The following is a 15,770-nucleotide window of genomic DNA, read 5'->3' on the forward strand; positions in this document are numbered from 1 at the left end:
TTTCAAGAAATAATATAAACCCTAGTTTTTTTATCTGATATGTTGAATGATTATGTGATTTTCTTGTATGGTGACTTGGTCGACTGCGGGACAATACTTGGGACGAGTATGAGTAGGTGTGAAAGGTGGTGGATGCATATACTAACGGAAGCACAGGACTCGTACTTGGATCAGGGAAAGTCACAAGGTTACCAAGAAGGTAGTAATTGATTCCGTTTTGTTCAAGTGTGTCATTACCTTTGTTTCAGTAGTGACTAGTAAGATGATTGTTATTCCGACCCTAGTAGTCATATTCAAATTGAGTCTGGCTACGGTGGGTATGTTACGTGGTTCAGAGAACCAAGTTCGAAGTAACATCTGACATAAGTCAGAAGGTTGAAATTAATTCGGTTGATAGTATAACGCTCGTTGTTAAAAGAAGTTTTCAGGTATAAATGCTACATGCTGAAATGTGAATATATCACATTAGAATATGAAGGAAGGTATATTCCATTTTGGAATTTTACACTAAGGGACTTGAGTTAAAGCGTTGCATCATGTGATGAGAGGTCATTAGAACATGACCCATCGATCTGTTACAATAGATAAAGGAAAGTATTTATCCTAAGAAGAAGAAGGAGTCCAAAATAAGGACTTATTTGGTAACTCTAAGGTTATGATTTAAAGTATAACATAGTACAATAAGCAGATGCAAGATTGAGCATCGTCTGTGGTCAAGAAAGCCATAGAGTTAAATACTCTTTCGAGGAAACATACAAGTTACGGTAATTACCTAGGATGAAGAAATAACAAGTGGAATCATTATGCAAGTCCTATTTCGTTGATGATTCCGGGACGTAATCATCCTAAGGGGGAGATAACTGTAACACCCGTAGATCCGGGCTACTCAATTTAGAGTTAATAGGCGTTAAAAATAAATTTTTGATGAAAGATTATTTAGAATGAATAATCTTAACTAAGTTATAGTATATGTTACAAGGTTTCTGTGCATAAAAAGAACGCCGAAATCCGAGTTATAACGAAGAAGTTATAACATGTTGAAGTTTCGCGACAGAACTGACACGACGCTGAATGACGTAAAAAGTGAATTTACGTTAGAGTGATATTTAGCCTTAGCAATCTAAATAAAAGTCGTAGAGTTCATTAAACCATGAGCATGCATAAAAAGAACGTCAAAATCTGACTTCGTATGAGGAAGTTATGATTTTTCTAAGTTTCGACTTAGCGGTATGCAGCCCGAATACTCGATTTGAGATCGAGCGGTTTTTAGCCTAACAATCTAAACGAGAATCGAAGATCTCGTCAATTGTAGTGAAACGATAAAAAAAAATAGGCGAAAACGCACGTCGGATGAAGAAGTTATGAATTTATAACGGAGTTTTCCTGTCCCGGCTTACTAAAATAATATAATAAAAATAAATTCAAAACTAGCCGACAGAGTCTAAACAAAAGTTGTAGATCGTAGTCTCACCTACGCGGGGATATAAAGAACGTCAAAACCGAAGCTCGTATGAGGAAGATATGAATTTTTGAAGTTTATTAAATAATTAAAGTATGTAATTTAAATAAAAATCTGGATATTATCCAAAGGTGGGGAGTCATCGAGCTTATCCAGGTTACGCCCAGCATACCTAAGATTACGCCCAGCGTAATCAAAGGTACCAGCCCCTATAAAAGGAAGTCGAGGCTGCCGAGTTTCTTTGCTCATTTCTTCTCTTTCTCTCGCGTTTTGCATCGTTTTTCGTGCAAGAAATATCCCGAAGCCCCGGTATCATTCCCAAGACCCGAAGCAAGTATCGAAGCCTCGAAGATCCCGAGAAGTGCGATTCCCGAGCAGAAGCTCTGCCCACGATGAGCCCGGTTTTTGTGAAGATCTTCCAGATCTACCAAAGAATACTACTTCTACAAGCCGTTGTGTTGTCCGATCATCTTCTAATCAAGTGAGTGTGTGGTTACTTTCTCCTAACACATAAATATTAAGTACTTGTTATAAAATATGTGCTATGTGTTTATATATTGTTTTGTTTTATTTGAGATGGGTGTGGAATGGATGTTTTATATAGTTTTTAAATGAGTTAAATTGTATATGTATTTTATATCTACAAATATGTTGGGTAGAACATGGGTAGATGAGATAGTTGGTGTGTGATAAAAGGATGAGTTGGATAATGAGATCAAGAGATTAGTTTTAGATCCATGAGTATGGATTAGACCAAGAGGTTAGTTTTAGATCTGGGAGTATGGATCAGGTAAAGAGATAAAACTTGTTATTAGTCCGGGGATATGGATTAAGACTAAGTTAATTGTACCTAGTCCGGGAGTATGGATTGGGCACAGTTATTGATCCGGGAGTATGGATCAGATCAAGATTAAGGTATAGTTAATTGTCCCTGTTCCGGGAGTATGGATTGGGTACAATTATTGATCCAGGAGTATGGATCAGATCAGGAGGTTAGTTTTAGATCCGTGAGTATGGATCAGGTGAAAAGGTTAGTTTTAGATCCGTGAGTATGGATCGGGTGAAGATGATAGTTTTAGATCCGTGAGTAAGGATCAGGTAAAGATGAAAATTTTAGATACGAGAGTTTAGATCGTGTCGTTGTGAGGATCGATGGGGTGGGATAAGAGTTTCCTTTATATGGTGAAATTGTACAAGTTTGGATGTTCTATATTTATAAATATATGATATAACATTGTGGGATGAAAACCCTATATGCTCACCAGGCTCCCAAGCCTAACCCACTCAGTTTTCTTTGTATCACAGGTATTAATATGAAGACATATTACACAGAGAGATTTAAAGGAGATATAAATCATTAGTGTAATTGAATGTAAGCTCTGTTTATGCTTATATGTTTGTATCGGAACATGACATCCTGAGGTTTTATTATTAAATGAAAATATATTTTCTTTGAGAAATGTTTTGATAAGTTATTATCATATCTTGTTTTGGGAACAAATTCCGCAACTGTTTTCTTTAAAATATTACTCTGATTTTAAAAACAAAGCATAAACAAATCGGTCTTTTCTGGCCGTCAAATTTGAAGATGTCACGCATACCCACCCACACACCCACACAGACACATACATACCCTCCCCCCCCCCCCACACACACACCAACCCACAAACACACACATACATACATACCCCCCACACACACATACATACCCACACACACACCTACAAACACACACACACATACATACCCACCAACGCACCCACACACACACAAACACACACCCACATACATACTCACCCACGCACACACACACCAACCCACAAACACACACATACATACCCACCCATACACACACCAACCCACAAACACACACACATACATACCCATACACACACAAACACACTCAGACACATACCCATCCACACCCCCACAAACATACACCCACCCACACACCCACACCTACCCCCACCCCACCCTCACAGACACACACACCTAGACACACAAACCTACGTCTACCTCCACAAACACATACATAAACACACACACTCGCACCCCCACCCACCTAACACCACCACCACAATCACCGACTTACCATCAACATCACCACCACCACCACCACCACTAACCCGTCACTATTACCACCACCACCGCTGTCGCCGCCATCACCATTACTGACACAATTGTCGCCGCCACCACCATCTCCTATCATCACCACCACCGCCGCCGACCCGCTATCGTCACCGCCCCCACCCACACCCTACCACCGCTACCGTTTTCTAAAAATGAAAACCGATAGAAAATTATATATTTAAACATGTTTTCTAATTTTTTAAAATTGAAAATGAGAAATGAATATGTTTAACTAAACGCGTCTTCCAAATTTTTCAATGAAAAATGAAAAAGAAAAACGAAAATCGAAAAAGGAAAACAAAAAATGGAAAATGAAAGTTGTTTTTCCGTAACTAAACGCAACCTTAGCCTTTTAAATATGTTGTATGTATTTTAGATTTTTTTTTCTTTTACTAAAGTTCTGATTATGAATATTAAAATGCATTTTTTTATTATATTTTGTTTTTTTTTTAAATGACAAATTAAACTATCTAAAGTTATTCTTAAATACCATTTATGTCTACTAAGAGGCTTGAATCTATATAAGCTCTCATTTGAAATGATCACTTCTTACTACTACAATAGACCAAATGATAAGATTGAATTGAAAAGCTAAAAAATACTTTTAAACATCTTTTATACGATATTATCCTCTCCACCCACATTTACATGATAAATTTGTATACCATGCTCATGTAGCTTATTGTTTGTCCTTTGAATCATTTTTTTTTTTTTTTTTTTTTTTTTAACTAGTTTTTATTCGTTCTTTACTCGGTCACTTTTGTTAGTCAACATTGGGTTTGTAAAACAATTTATATTTCGTGGGTTTAAATTGAGAAGAGCGCTATGCGATATGGGCCTCCACCATGGTGTAAATAATCTTAGCCCTTATAAGAAGAAAAAACCCTAGACCCAAATCCACGACTTTTTTTATATCTAGATAACAACATATACAAACATAAACCATAACATGGAAAATTCTTTACGAAAAAAGCTTATAATTTTTTGGCAACTTCTAATCTTTAAACAAAGACAAAATTACATATATGGTCCTTGTGGTTGACATAATTGACCAACTTTGGTCCTTATGACAAATTTTATGCATAGATAGTCCTTGTGGTTTCAAAATCTTGCAAAGCCAATCCTTTTGGCTAAAGTATTAACTTTTTTAGTTAAATTCTTTGTGAAATGACCCATTTGCCCTTCATGCCATAAGGACCATTTATGTAACTTTGTCTACCATTTATGTAACTTTGGTAACTTCTAATCTTAAATAAATGAATAATAAAAAAACAATTTCACTAAAATATACTCATAAAATATACTCAGACAAAAATAGCCGGTAGCTTTTGAATTTAGTTCCTTACATTCAAGCTTCATTCATCATAACAAACCTTTTTCTTTAATTCGATTCTTAACAAACCTAATCATCTACTACATTTATCACCATGGAATCGGAATTCAATTCCATCACCGATTACTCTCTTCAATTTCATCAAAATCTTGCGATTCCGCTCCTTCGTTCCCATCCAAAATCCGTGGAACACGAATCCTACCTTCAAAACTCCTCTCAATCTCTCCCACCAATTCCAATTCCCCTTTCCCTTTCAAATACTCCACACATTTCTCAAACACATCTTGATCCAATCTACACCCCCTTTTATCCTCCGCCACCACACACTTTCTCAACACCTCCACCGCCTTCTCCATCTCACCCTCCCTAACATACGCCGCCACAAACAACCACCACGTGCTCGCCGGAGCCACCTTCCCCATCCCCACAACCCGCTCAACATACTTTTCCGCTTTCCCCAAAATACCCTTCTTACAATACCCACCAATAACCATATTCGGTATCCTAAAGTCAAAAGACAAGTTTTGAGATTCCCATTCGGTCAACATCTTCTCAGCTCCATCAATGTCATCCAATTTCACTAAAGCATAAATCACAGATGAATAGCCCCGATTGTATACTTTACTCCATGAGGATTTGTATAAATTCCATATTCTATACACATCATCTTTTTTACCTAGAGACGCGTACATTCGAATAAGAATTTCCCAAGCTGCCCCTTTGGAGTTCCCACGGATATACCCTTCTGATTTCTGTAACATTTCATAGGATTTTTCTGGTTTATTGGATTTTGAATACCCACCCGAGGCGATGATGTAAGCGTTCCAGTCAACTGTAAGTGTAGAGCTTTCTTCCATTCTTTTAAGAACTTTTTCCATTGCTTCAATGTTGGGGAGAGAGGCGTATGCGCTTAATCGGATGTAGAAAGTTGGTTTATCACATGAAATACCTGTTTCTATCATTTCTTGATAGGTTTCGTCTAGCTTTTTGATGTCTCCAGTTTTTTTGTAGAGATTAAGCATTGAGTTGTATGAAAGTGTTGTCATCATTCCCATTTGCTTCATCTTTTCTGAGAGGGATTCTGCTTTTTCTAGTGATTTTGTACTGGAGTAGCAGTTTAAAAGGGCGCCATAGACTTGGAAATTCTTTACTTCGTCTGGAATGGTGTTGAAATAGTTTTCAGCTTGTTCTACGCCTTCGACTCTTGATAGTAGATCCAAGTGAACTGCAAAACCTGCTGGGTGAAGTTTTGTCCTTTTTTTGGACATCCATTCTGAAAGCTGCCATTAGAAAGAGTTGATTGTAACAATGTTTGATCACAGATAAATGAGAGAAGTGGATCTGAATCGATTTCTACTAAGTAATACTCAGCATTTGATTTTTTGAAATGAGAATAAAATATCGTAATGCTTCAATGATCCGAGGATCTATAACCACATTTGGGAAATACAAGTAGCAGGAGGAAATGAACTTTTGGACATAACAATTGGAAGTTGATATACTTGAATCTCGATGATTTTTGAAACCAGTTCTCGAAAATTGATTTGATTAGGAGAAAATAGCATGAGAATCAATGGTTAACATTCGCGAATTTGAGGAAGCTACAGTATACACGAACCTGGAGAGCGTGGGTGTATCGATTGAACTTCCGGAGGCTTTTGATTATGACAATGAGCTGCTCGATTTTGACGGATTTACCTTCTTTTTCCCACTGCTCGAGTATTGGTATCATCGAAGCGTTAGGATCCCCGACGGGTGAAATCCTCCTGTACAGATTGTCATTCTTCTTAGGAATTGGCTTCTCCTGGATGATGCTTGTTTCAGTCGAGTAAAACAAACCCCTAGAAATGGAAATGTAACCTTTTGATGATTTACAGGATCGAAGCAACGCCATCATCATCATGATCATGCACAGAGAGATTGGTTGAGAGAGTAGTGAAAGGATTCGAAATTTTCGCTGATTTACACTGATTTTAGGGTTTAGGGTTTTACGACTTCAGTGAAATTTACATTACAGTCCTTTAATATTGGTCTTACACACGTTTATGACCCTAAAATATTCTAGTTTTGTTAAATTTATCTCTTTCTAGTTTCTGTTAACTAAAACATTAGATTACTAAAAATATAATAATTTTAGTGGTAGTGAAATTTGTTATTTTTTGATGTATAAAATAATTAAATTTTTTCTTTGTTTAGAATAATTTGCAAGTTTTGTCGTTATAATTTTTTTTCCTTCAAATGATCTTTATGATTTTTTTTACATATTTTGTCGATTACATATTTTTGGAAAATTAAAAATCCCACCCGGTATGACGGTATCCATTCCCTCCACTTCCATGTGATCTAGTTGGGAAATTCTTGTTCACCATTTATTCTTCCTAATTTGTTGGAAAAATCTTTAGAGCATGTGGTCTCATCTTTTATATATTGTTTGATAAAAATAATAATTATTAATTTTAAAAGATTTAGCTTACTAAATAAAAATAAATAATGATTAAATGTTTTCACTAATTTAAGGTTGAAACTTTAAAAATTGCATAATAATGATGAAAAACCACTTTTTCCCTAGATGGAAAAGTGTTTACGTGAGTAGTGTGTTTAAATTAGTAAATCAAGCATTTTTATATTCGAATATTAGGGTTGAATAATTTAATGATTATGTGGGTCTACTATGGTTGAAAATAAATGGAAATTATATTATGTAGAAGATTGTATTAATAAGACAGAAATATAGAAGAATTGGTAGAAATGTTAAGACATTAAATTAGGATCTACATGAGGTTAAAAAATTGTTTTTTAACTATATGAACAGTCAAAATTAGAAGGAAAAGAGAAATGAATGTGAGACTCTTCTTAGACTGAATGGAGTGGTCGGCTGCTAAGCACTCGCTACGCTCGCTATTAAGAAGATAGCACCGCCCCCTAACGCTCGTTAGGGGGCTCGCTAAACCCAATTCGTTAGCTGTTTGGCTCGAAGAAAGAGAAAGGATTGGGGTTGTGATTGGTCCGAGTGTATTTGATCATATTGCTAAAATGGATGACTGATTTTAATGCCAAAGAATGAGGGTAATCAATAGTGCAAAAATACATACTGATCTTTGTCGTCATTTGACCAATTATCTTTGGACGATGGACGGTTTTAATCTAAATATGTCACCAGAAGACGAATTGGAAAGCCAATTTTCAGAGGAAGACCCGTTGCTTTAGTGTGTTCTTTTATGAAATGTGATTTTGTTATGAAGTGTGTTTTTTATGTACTATATAAGTCTTGTTTCTAGGTATTAAGTCGTGTCTATCAATGTTAAGTCATGTTTGCGTGGTTTGAATTATTAAATCGTATTTCTAAGTATTTTGAGTTGTAATTTATTGTAAATTTTTTAATTTAATATGAAATGTTTGTATTTTTAAAAATATATTTTATATTATATTAATTGTTGGTGGTTTGAAAAATTAAAATTTGATTAATTTTTGTGCATAAAAAATGTTTGTGTATTAAAATAAAGTAATTTAATTAAATTAGAAAAAAAAAATTGAAATGTTAGGAGTGTTACCACTTCCTATCAAATACCAAGATTAGGTGTTAAATTGAGAAAAATGATGTGACACTCAAAAAGCTGATGCAACAAGGTGCTAGGAGTGTTACTACTTTCTTTAACCTTATAGTAGAATCAAGCTTCAATGGGACCAAACCATCAAACATGGTGTCCCGATGTCGTACTTGTAAAATAAGACCCTACACATAACAAGAATTTTAGAACACTTGATCTTCGGTTCTCATGATCTTGATATTACCACGGGATATCTCCAGAAAAATCTCGATATTTTGGGCAAATTTTTAATAAATTTTATTTTTTGAATAAAAAAGTCCTGATTTTTTCACATTTTGAATATAAAAGCTCAAGAAACCGGCTAATTTATTCATTTTAGTCCTTTTTGACCTGTTCAGCAGGTCATGGGACCAAATTATTAATTTTTCGAAAATAAAAGGACTTTTTTGCAGATTTCGTCAAAATTTTTATATAATGTATAAACATATTTTTTACATATCTATATCTAGTTTTACGTATTTTTATATTTTTTATATTTTTATAATTATATATTTACGTATTTTTATGTATTTTAAATGTATAAACGTATTTTTTTTACTTATTTATATGTATTTTAACCATTTTACATATTTTTTATGTATTTTTATGTGTTATTTTTATATATTATGTATTTATATGTATTTTTATATATTTTTACGTATTTATGTATTTTTTAAATCTTTTTATATAGATATTTATGTATTTTAAGTGTATAAACGTATTGTTTACTTTTTTATATGTATTTTTTAAGTACTTTACATATATTTTTTGTGTGTTTTTATGTATTATGTATTTATATATAATTTTGCGTATTTGTGTATTTTTTTAGTTTTCTTATATAGTTGTTTATGTATTTTTATGTACATTAAATGTTAAAGTGTATTATTTTTACGTAAAATATATATAAACATGTTAAAATAGTACTATTAAACATTTAATATACATAAAAATACATAAAAATCTATATAAGAAAACTAAAAGAATACATAAATATGCAAAAATACATATAAATACATAATACATAAAAAAAACACAAAAAATATGTAAAATAGTTATATATATATATATATATATATATATATATATATATATATATATATAAATACGTAAAACAATACGTCTATACATTTAAAATACATAAATATATAAAAACATCTATATAAAACACTTAAAAGAATACATAAATACGTAATACATAAAAAATATGTAAAATACTAAAAAATAGATGTAAATACGTAAAAAATATGTTTATACATTTAAAATACATAAACATCTATATAAAAAGCTTAAAAAATACATAATACATATAAATACATAATACATAAAAAATTACACATAAAAATACATAAAAAAAATATGTAAAATTGTTTAAAATACATACAAATAAGTAAAAAAAATACATTTATACATTATAAATACATAAAAATACGTAAATATATACATATAAAAACATAATAAATACACAAATACGTAAAATTTGATATAGCTATGTAAAAAAATATGTTTATACATTATATAAAAATTTTAACGAAATCTGCAAAAAAAAATCCCATTATTTTCGAAAAGATAATAATTTGGTCTCATGGTTTGCTGAACAGATCAAAATGGCTAAAGTAAATAAATTAACCGGTTTCTTGGTTTTTCTATTCAAAAGGTGAAAAATTCAATACTTTTTTTATTCAAAAAGTAAATTTTAAGACTTTCTTAAAATTTTGCCCAAAATATCGGGACTTTTCTGGAGGTATCCCATATTACTACTTTTGTTGTAGTAGATTCCAAGTATATTTGGAACCTATGAAATGCAATGAAACCAAACATATTAGTGGGAATATTCAAAAATGTCTTAAAATTTTAGATAGTGGATATTAATATTCTATATCCAAAATTTCGGATACGAATTCAAATATTAAATCGGAAATTTCTTTAATTTTAAAAAAAAAAGTGTTAGTATATGTTTTCTTAAACACTATAAACAATAAACCAGTATTGTTTTCTTTTTCATGAACTAATGAACTTATCAATTAAAGAAAAATCTAGTTTAAAGTCTTTACATTTTGATCTCATATTTAATTAGGTTTCTATATTTTTTTCTGGTTAATTCTCGAATACCGTTAAATGTATTTATTTTTATCCCTTTTCCCGGATACCAGGTCATTCATTTTCAAAATTTATACTCTTGGTGTAGATTTTAAATTTGATTACAAATTTGGTCAAAAGTTTACACTTTTGACCCAAAATTCAAATTTTTGTTACAAATTCATCCTAAATTTAATTTTTTTAAATGTGTTTTTTCAAAATTTTGTTTCAAATATGTTATTTTTACTTTATAAAAACATATATTTACAAAAAAAAATTCACGTAAAAAGCCTTTTTTTCTATATAATAACTTTTTTTACAATTTTTTTTGTTAAAAGAAATGTTTTTTATCTGTGAAAAATATATTTTTTTGTATAAATTTGGTCCAAAAGGTTTTTCACTCAGGAGGTTTTTTATGTGAAAATATGTTTTATACCAAAAAAACATATTTTTACATAATTAAAAAAAAAACATTATTTCACATAAAAAAAACATATTTTTGTTTGTGTAACGCACTGTTCCAAATTCTTTCCTATGTGGGGGTGGTTACCCGAAAACCAAGTATCATCAGGCTTAGAGCCTTTCAGGAAAAGATATTTAGACCTATATGGGTGTGGGTAATGTAATTTGGATGATTCGTGAGTTCGGTCTGTTTTTTGGTGCCAAGGGATATTTCGGTAAAGTATTAATTTGGGCTTTTATGAATTTTGAAATTTTGTTCGGAAAGTCTTAATGTAACATCCGGATTCCCAGGTATATTATTTTATTCATTTATTTTGGAGTTTGTAGAGGGACTCAGCGAGTTGGTGCTTAGACTTGCCGAGTAGGGTCGCAAATTCTCATCCGGGTTCATGACCGGACTCGGCAAGTCCACGCTGTTTAATGAAACCCTAATTTCTCGGGTTTGGTACCTATTTAAAGGCCCTTAGGGTCGTCATTTGCGGCTACCAAACCCCAGAGAGAGACTATAAGAGATCTAGAGCGTTTGTGAGGGAGGAGAGGCCACTTTTGATCATTTTGTTGATGTGATTGCAAAAAGGAGGTGACCAAGGTAAGAGGAGGCTGAAGGAGGAGCAGATATGGTGATTTCAGAGTTTAGAGACTTCATCTTGAGGTATTTAGTCAAGGTCCAATTTGGTCAAGCTTGGTCTTTTGGTGAGATTTTGAAACACTTTTATTAATAAATGAGTCGATTTTGAAATTCTTAAATTTGTTGAAATTTTTGGGCTATTACAATTTGTGCACCTATATATTTCAAAAACTAATAACATATCAAATATTATTTTCACATAGGATGAAAAAACTATTTTTGTTTGTCCACCTATATAATTCGAAAGCGAATAACATATCAAAAATTATTTTTGTAAATATCTTAGTTTTTTATGTTAAAAGTTTGTTATTTTAGTAAATATCTTGGTTTTTTATTTGAAAACATGGTTTTTAGTTTTTAAACAAACTCTAATTAGCATAACCAACTTCAACTTTTTCATTTTAATATAAACCAATAAGTTGTAATACAAATTATTACTTATAAATATTAATATATAAGCCATTATTTATAAAAATAAAAGTGAAAATCCTTTGTTTTTTTGGCTAAAATAATCAACATGAAAGTTGTAGTAGTCGTCAAAAGAACACGTAAATATAAAAAATGTTAAAAATGGAATTCGTATGAATACTTTATGATTTTTATAAGTTTTAACGAAAATAACAATAAATATACTGATGTTAATAAAACAGTATGTGTATATATATATATATATATATATATATATATATATGTATATATATATATATATATATATAGGGTTAGGTTCATGTGAGACATCCCAATTTTGTGAGACCGTTAGACGCATTTATTTATTTATTTATTATTTTTTTAGTTAATTCAAGTTCCGAAAATAATATTTAAAAAAAGAAATTTTTGGATTTTTCCATTTATTTTGCATTTTAAAATTATTTTTTAGAATATGTACAGCGTAATATTCTATTAGAATATTTCACGTATTTTAAAAAAAAAAGGGATTTTTTATTTTTATTTTTTTAGTGAATTCAAGTTCAGAAAATAATATTTAAAAAAAAAAATTTTAGATTTTTCCATTTATTTTGCATTTTAAAATTATTTTTTAAAATATGTACAGTGTAATATTCTATTATAATATTTTACGTATTTAAAAAAAAAAACGGGATTTATTTTTTATTTTTTTTGAATTTTTTTTAGTTAATTCAAGTTCCGAAAATAATATTTAAAAAAAAAAGAATTTTTGGATTTTTCTATTTATTTTGCATTTTAAAATTATTTTTAGATTTGGTATCACGGTTTCACATAATTAGAATGGTCTCAAATGAAGCTGGACCTATATATATATATATATATATATATATATATATATATATATATATATATATATATATATATATATATATATATATATATATATATATATATATATATATGAACATACAAAAACCTATTTTTATGTGATAAATATATTTTTGGCATAAATATAATTTTATAAAGCAAAAAAAAAAACATATTTGAAACTAAATTTCAAAAAAAAAAAAAAAGTAAAATACTAAATTTATGAGAAATTCATAAGAAAATTTTAAAATTTAGGTCAAAAGTGTAATTTTTAGACAAAATTTGTAATAAAATTTAAAATTCGAACCAAAAATATAGATTTTAAAAGTGGTTGACATGTTGATGGGTAAAAAGAATCGAAATGAATACTGTTACTGGTATTCATAACTTAATCAGAAAAAAAATATAGAAACTTAATTAATACGAAGCCAAAATTTAAGGATTGTATAGTAATTTTTCTTAAGTAACTTACATTAAAAATAATTTTAAAGTAAATATACTCAAAAAAGTAAACAAAAATGCATAGGTAAAGTCGTTAAACTATATATACGCCCCTATAAATTTCCCAATTTATTATATTTTGAAACAAATGAATAATTAAAAAAATTAATATTTCAGATACCAAATATCCAAAAATTTAGAGAACGACTATCTGAATCCGGAAACCAAATATCCAATTTTTGGATATCTGAATTTTCCGATAATTTCACATCGGATTTTCACATACAAATATTTACAAATCACGTTCGACCGACTTCCAACAACGAAAAATCTTGATAAAATGGGTATCGATATACATTCATTTCTATGTTCGATTAGTTAGTTGAATTTTGAAACATGTGCTCATTTAGTTTTACATGCTCAAAACTCAAAAGGATCTTACATTATTCGGAAGGAAAGGGGCATACATGTGAAACAAAACTAACCCTATCTATTGTGACATCCCCAAAATCACGATCAGAAAAGACCGGTTTGTTTATGCTTTGTTTAAAAATCAGAGTTACATTTTAAATGAAAGTGTTGCGGAATTTGTCCCAAAACAAAATATGATAAAGATTTATCAAAAGCATTTCCATAGAAATGTATTTCATTAAAAGACTTGGGATGTCATGTTCATACAGATCAAAAGCATAAACAGTACAATATAAGCCTTACTACATTATTTCATATCTACAGGCCTATATCCATAATCCCTCGTCCAAAACATCACACCTATGCTCATGCGCCACTACCTGTAATACAAGAAACTGAGTGGGTCAGGCTTGGGAGCCTGGTGAGCACATAGGGTTTTCAACCCACAATAAATAAGTTTATTAATTTCATGGATCAACAATAACCCGATTACCCGTTCCCGTTATCCTCACTTTACGTCCCTAAACACCTATTATAAGGGACCTAGCCTAAGGATCATCATCGGGACGGACACTACTACTAAGGGGATTCCTCAGCAATAAATGTCCTAAAGGCAACCATGTGGGGGATGGAGTACACCGGTGAACACATCGTTCACAACACCTACAGGTTGCGAGCCTGCCAACGTTCCACTGGACTGTCTAGAAGAGTCTGTGGTCGTCATCTATACTCCGCTAAATGACTGGATCAACAACAACAACATTGAGGCCTCTCATCATTTTATCACACATCGTCTTATTACATCTACCCATGTTTTACCCCAACATTTTTGTAGATATAAAAAACATATACAGTTTAAATCATTTAAAACTTGTATAAAAACATTTATCCAGCATAGATAACAAGTATACAGATAATATGCACACATAGCACGTAATATATAAAATACTTCATATCTATGTGTAAGATGAAAGTAACTATGCACTCACTTGAAAAGGTGGTGATTCTGAACTCAAACAGCGCTTCGCTTCTTAAATAGAATTTTCTTCGATGAAACCTAGTATTATTACCACTAGAGTTTAGTCTATTATTCGCCGAGACTAATTAATAGTCTAGCTATTATTATTATATAAGCGTTAAAAAAAATACTTATATAACGCATAATAATAGCCCAAATATTTATTATAAGTTCATAATAACAATACTAATTTTAAATATAAGCTATATTAAAATAAGGTAAGCATAACTTACTTACAAGGGGGTTTTAGCTAGGAGTCGGGCTCTGCAGGGGCAGAACTTCGTCGCTGAATCTTTCTAAGAAAGATTCGTGCAACGCTTCAGCGCTCACCTTACTATACTAAACTACAGAAAGAGAAGTCGAATCACGAGGGACCGAAATGCTCGGGGGATAAGGAGAGAAAGACTCTTGAATCAAGAGAATGGTGCAAGAAATATGAGAGCCCAAGGCTCTTATTTATACTAATTGAATTTTCAAAAACTACCCTCCATAATTACTTAATGACCTTTTAGTTATATAAACAACTAAACACCCCTCTATAATACTATTTTAAATGGATTTAATGATATTTGTACTAAACTAATGTCGAAAGAACTCAACATTAGTCTTATAATGACCGCATCGTCGATACCTTTCTAATGATATATACATATGTATATATATGTGTACGTATACATGATTTATACTTTATTTTTATACGTAAATATGCTATTATAATTTGTAACTCGTTCATACGAACTCCGTTTTTGACGTTCTTTATATCCACGCGTAGGTGGAGATGTACTCTACAACTTTCGTTTAAACTCCGTCGACTAATTTTGACTTTATTTTTAAAGTTATATTTTTAACAGGCCGGGACATGATTGGTCTGTTTAAAATCTCATAACTTCTTCATACGAAGTTAGATTTGGGCGTTCTTTTTATCGATGTTCTCAGTTTAACATATTCTACGA

The 15,770-nt window shown here is 31.1% G+C and overlaps 1 protein-coding gene and 1 long non-coding RNA gene across 3 annotated transcripts; both read right to left on the bottom strand.

Annotated features, from left to right (window-relative positions):
• Positions 1–4,888: 4,888 nt before the first annotated feature.
• Positions 4,889–6,893, bottom strand: LOC145035231 (pentatricopeptide repeat-containing protein At2g20710, mitochondrial-like). The gene is made up of 2 exons (XM_078983811.1): positions 6,541–6,893; positions 4,889–6,202 (listed from the first exon to the last, which is right to left on the bottom strand). The coding sequence occupies exons 1-2, from the start codon at positions 6,829–6,831 to the stop codon at positions 5,039–5,041; spliced, it is 1,455 nt and encodes a 484-aa protein (XP_078839937.1). The 5' UTR covers positions 6,832–6,893; the 3' UTR covers positions 4,889–5,038.
• A 7,129-nt stretch (positions 6,894–14,022) lies between these two features.
• LOC145033538 (uncharacterized) lies at positions 14,023–15,229 on the bottom strand. 2 transcript variants are annotated; one of them, XR_013677603.1, is made up of 3 exons: positions 15,055–15,229; positions 14,789–14,856; positions 14,023–14,179 (listed from the first exon to the last, which is right to left on the bottom strand). It is a non-coding gene; the product is annotated as an uncharacterized LOC145033538 (long non-coding RNA). The 2 variants fall into 2 exon arrangements; XR_013677604.1 differs by having other exon boundaries at positions 15,051–15,229.
• Between the last annotated feature and the right edge of the window lie 541 nt (positions 15,230–15,770).

Source organism: Lactuca saligna, chromosome 3 (genome assembly GCF_052625555.1).
Source record: "Lactuca saligna cultivar CGN05327 chromosome 3, ASM5262555v1, whole genome shotgun sequence".
NCBI lineage: Eukaryota > Viridiplantae > Streptophyta > Magnoliopsida > Asterales > Asteraceae > Lactuca > Lactuca saligna.

Bases quoted from the DNA above. Each gene is read 5' to 3' on its own strand.
- LOC145035231 (XM_078983811.1), bottom strand. From the start codon at position 6,831: ATGATCATGATGATGATGGCGTTGCTTCGATCCTGTAAATCATCAAAA. The intron at 6,203-6,540 runs GTTCGTGTATAC...TTCTAATGGCAG, and splicing joins GATACACCCACGCTCTCCAG to CTTTCAGAATGGATGTCCAA.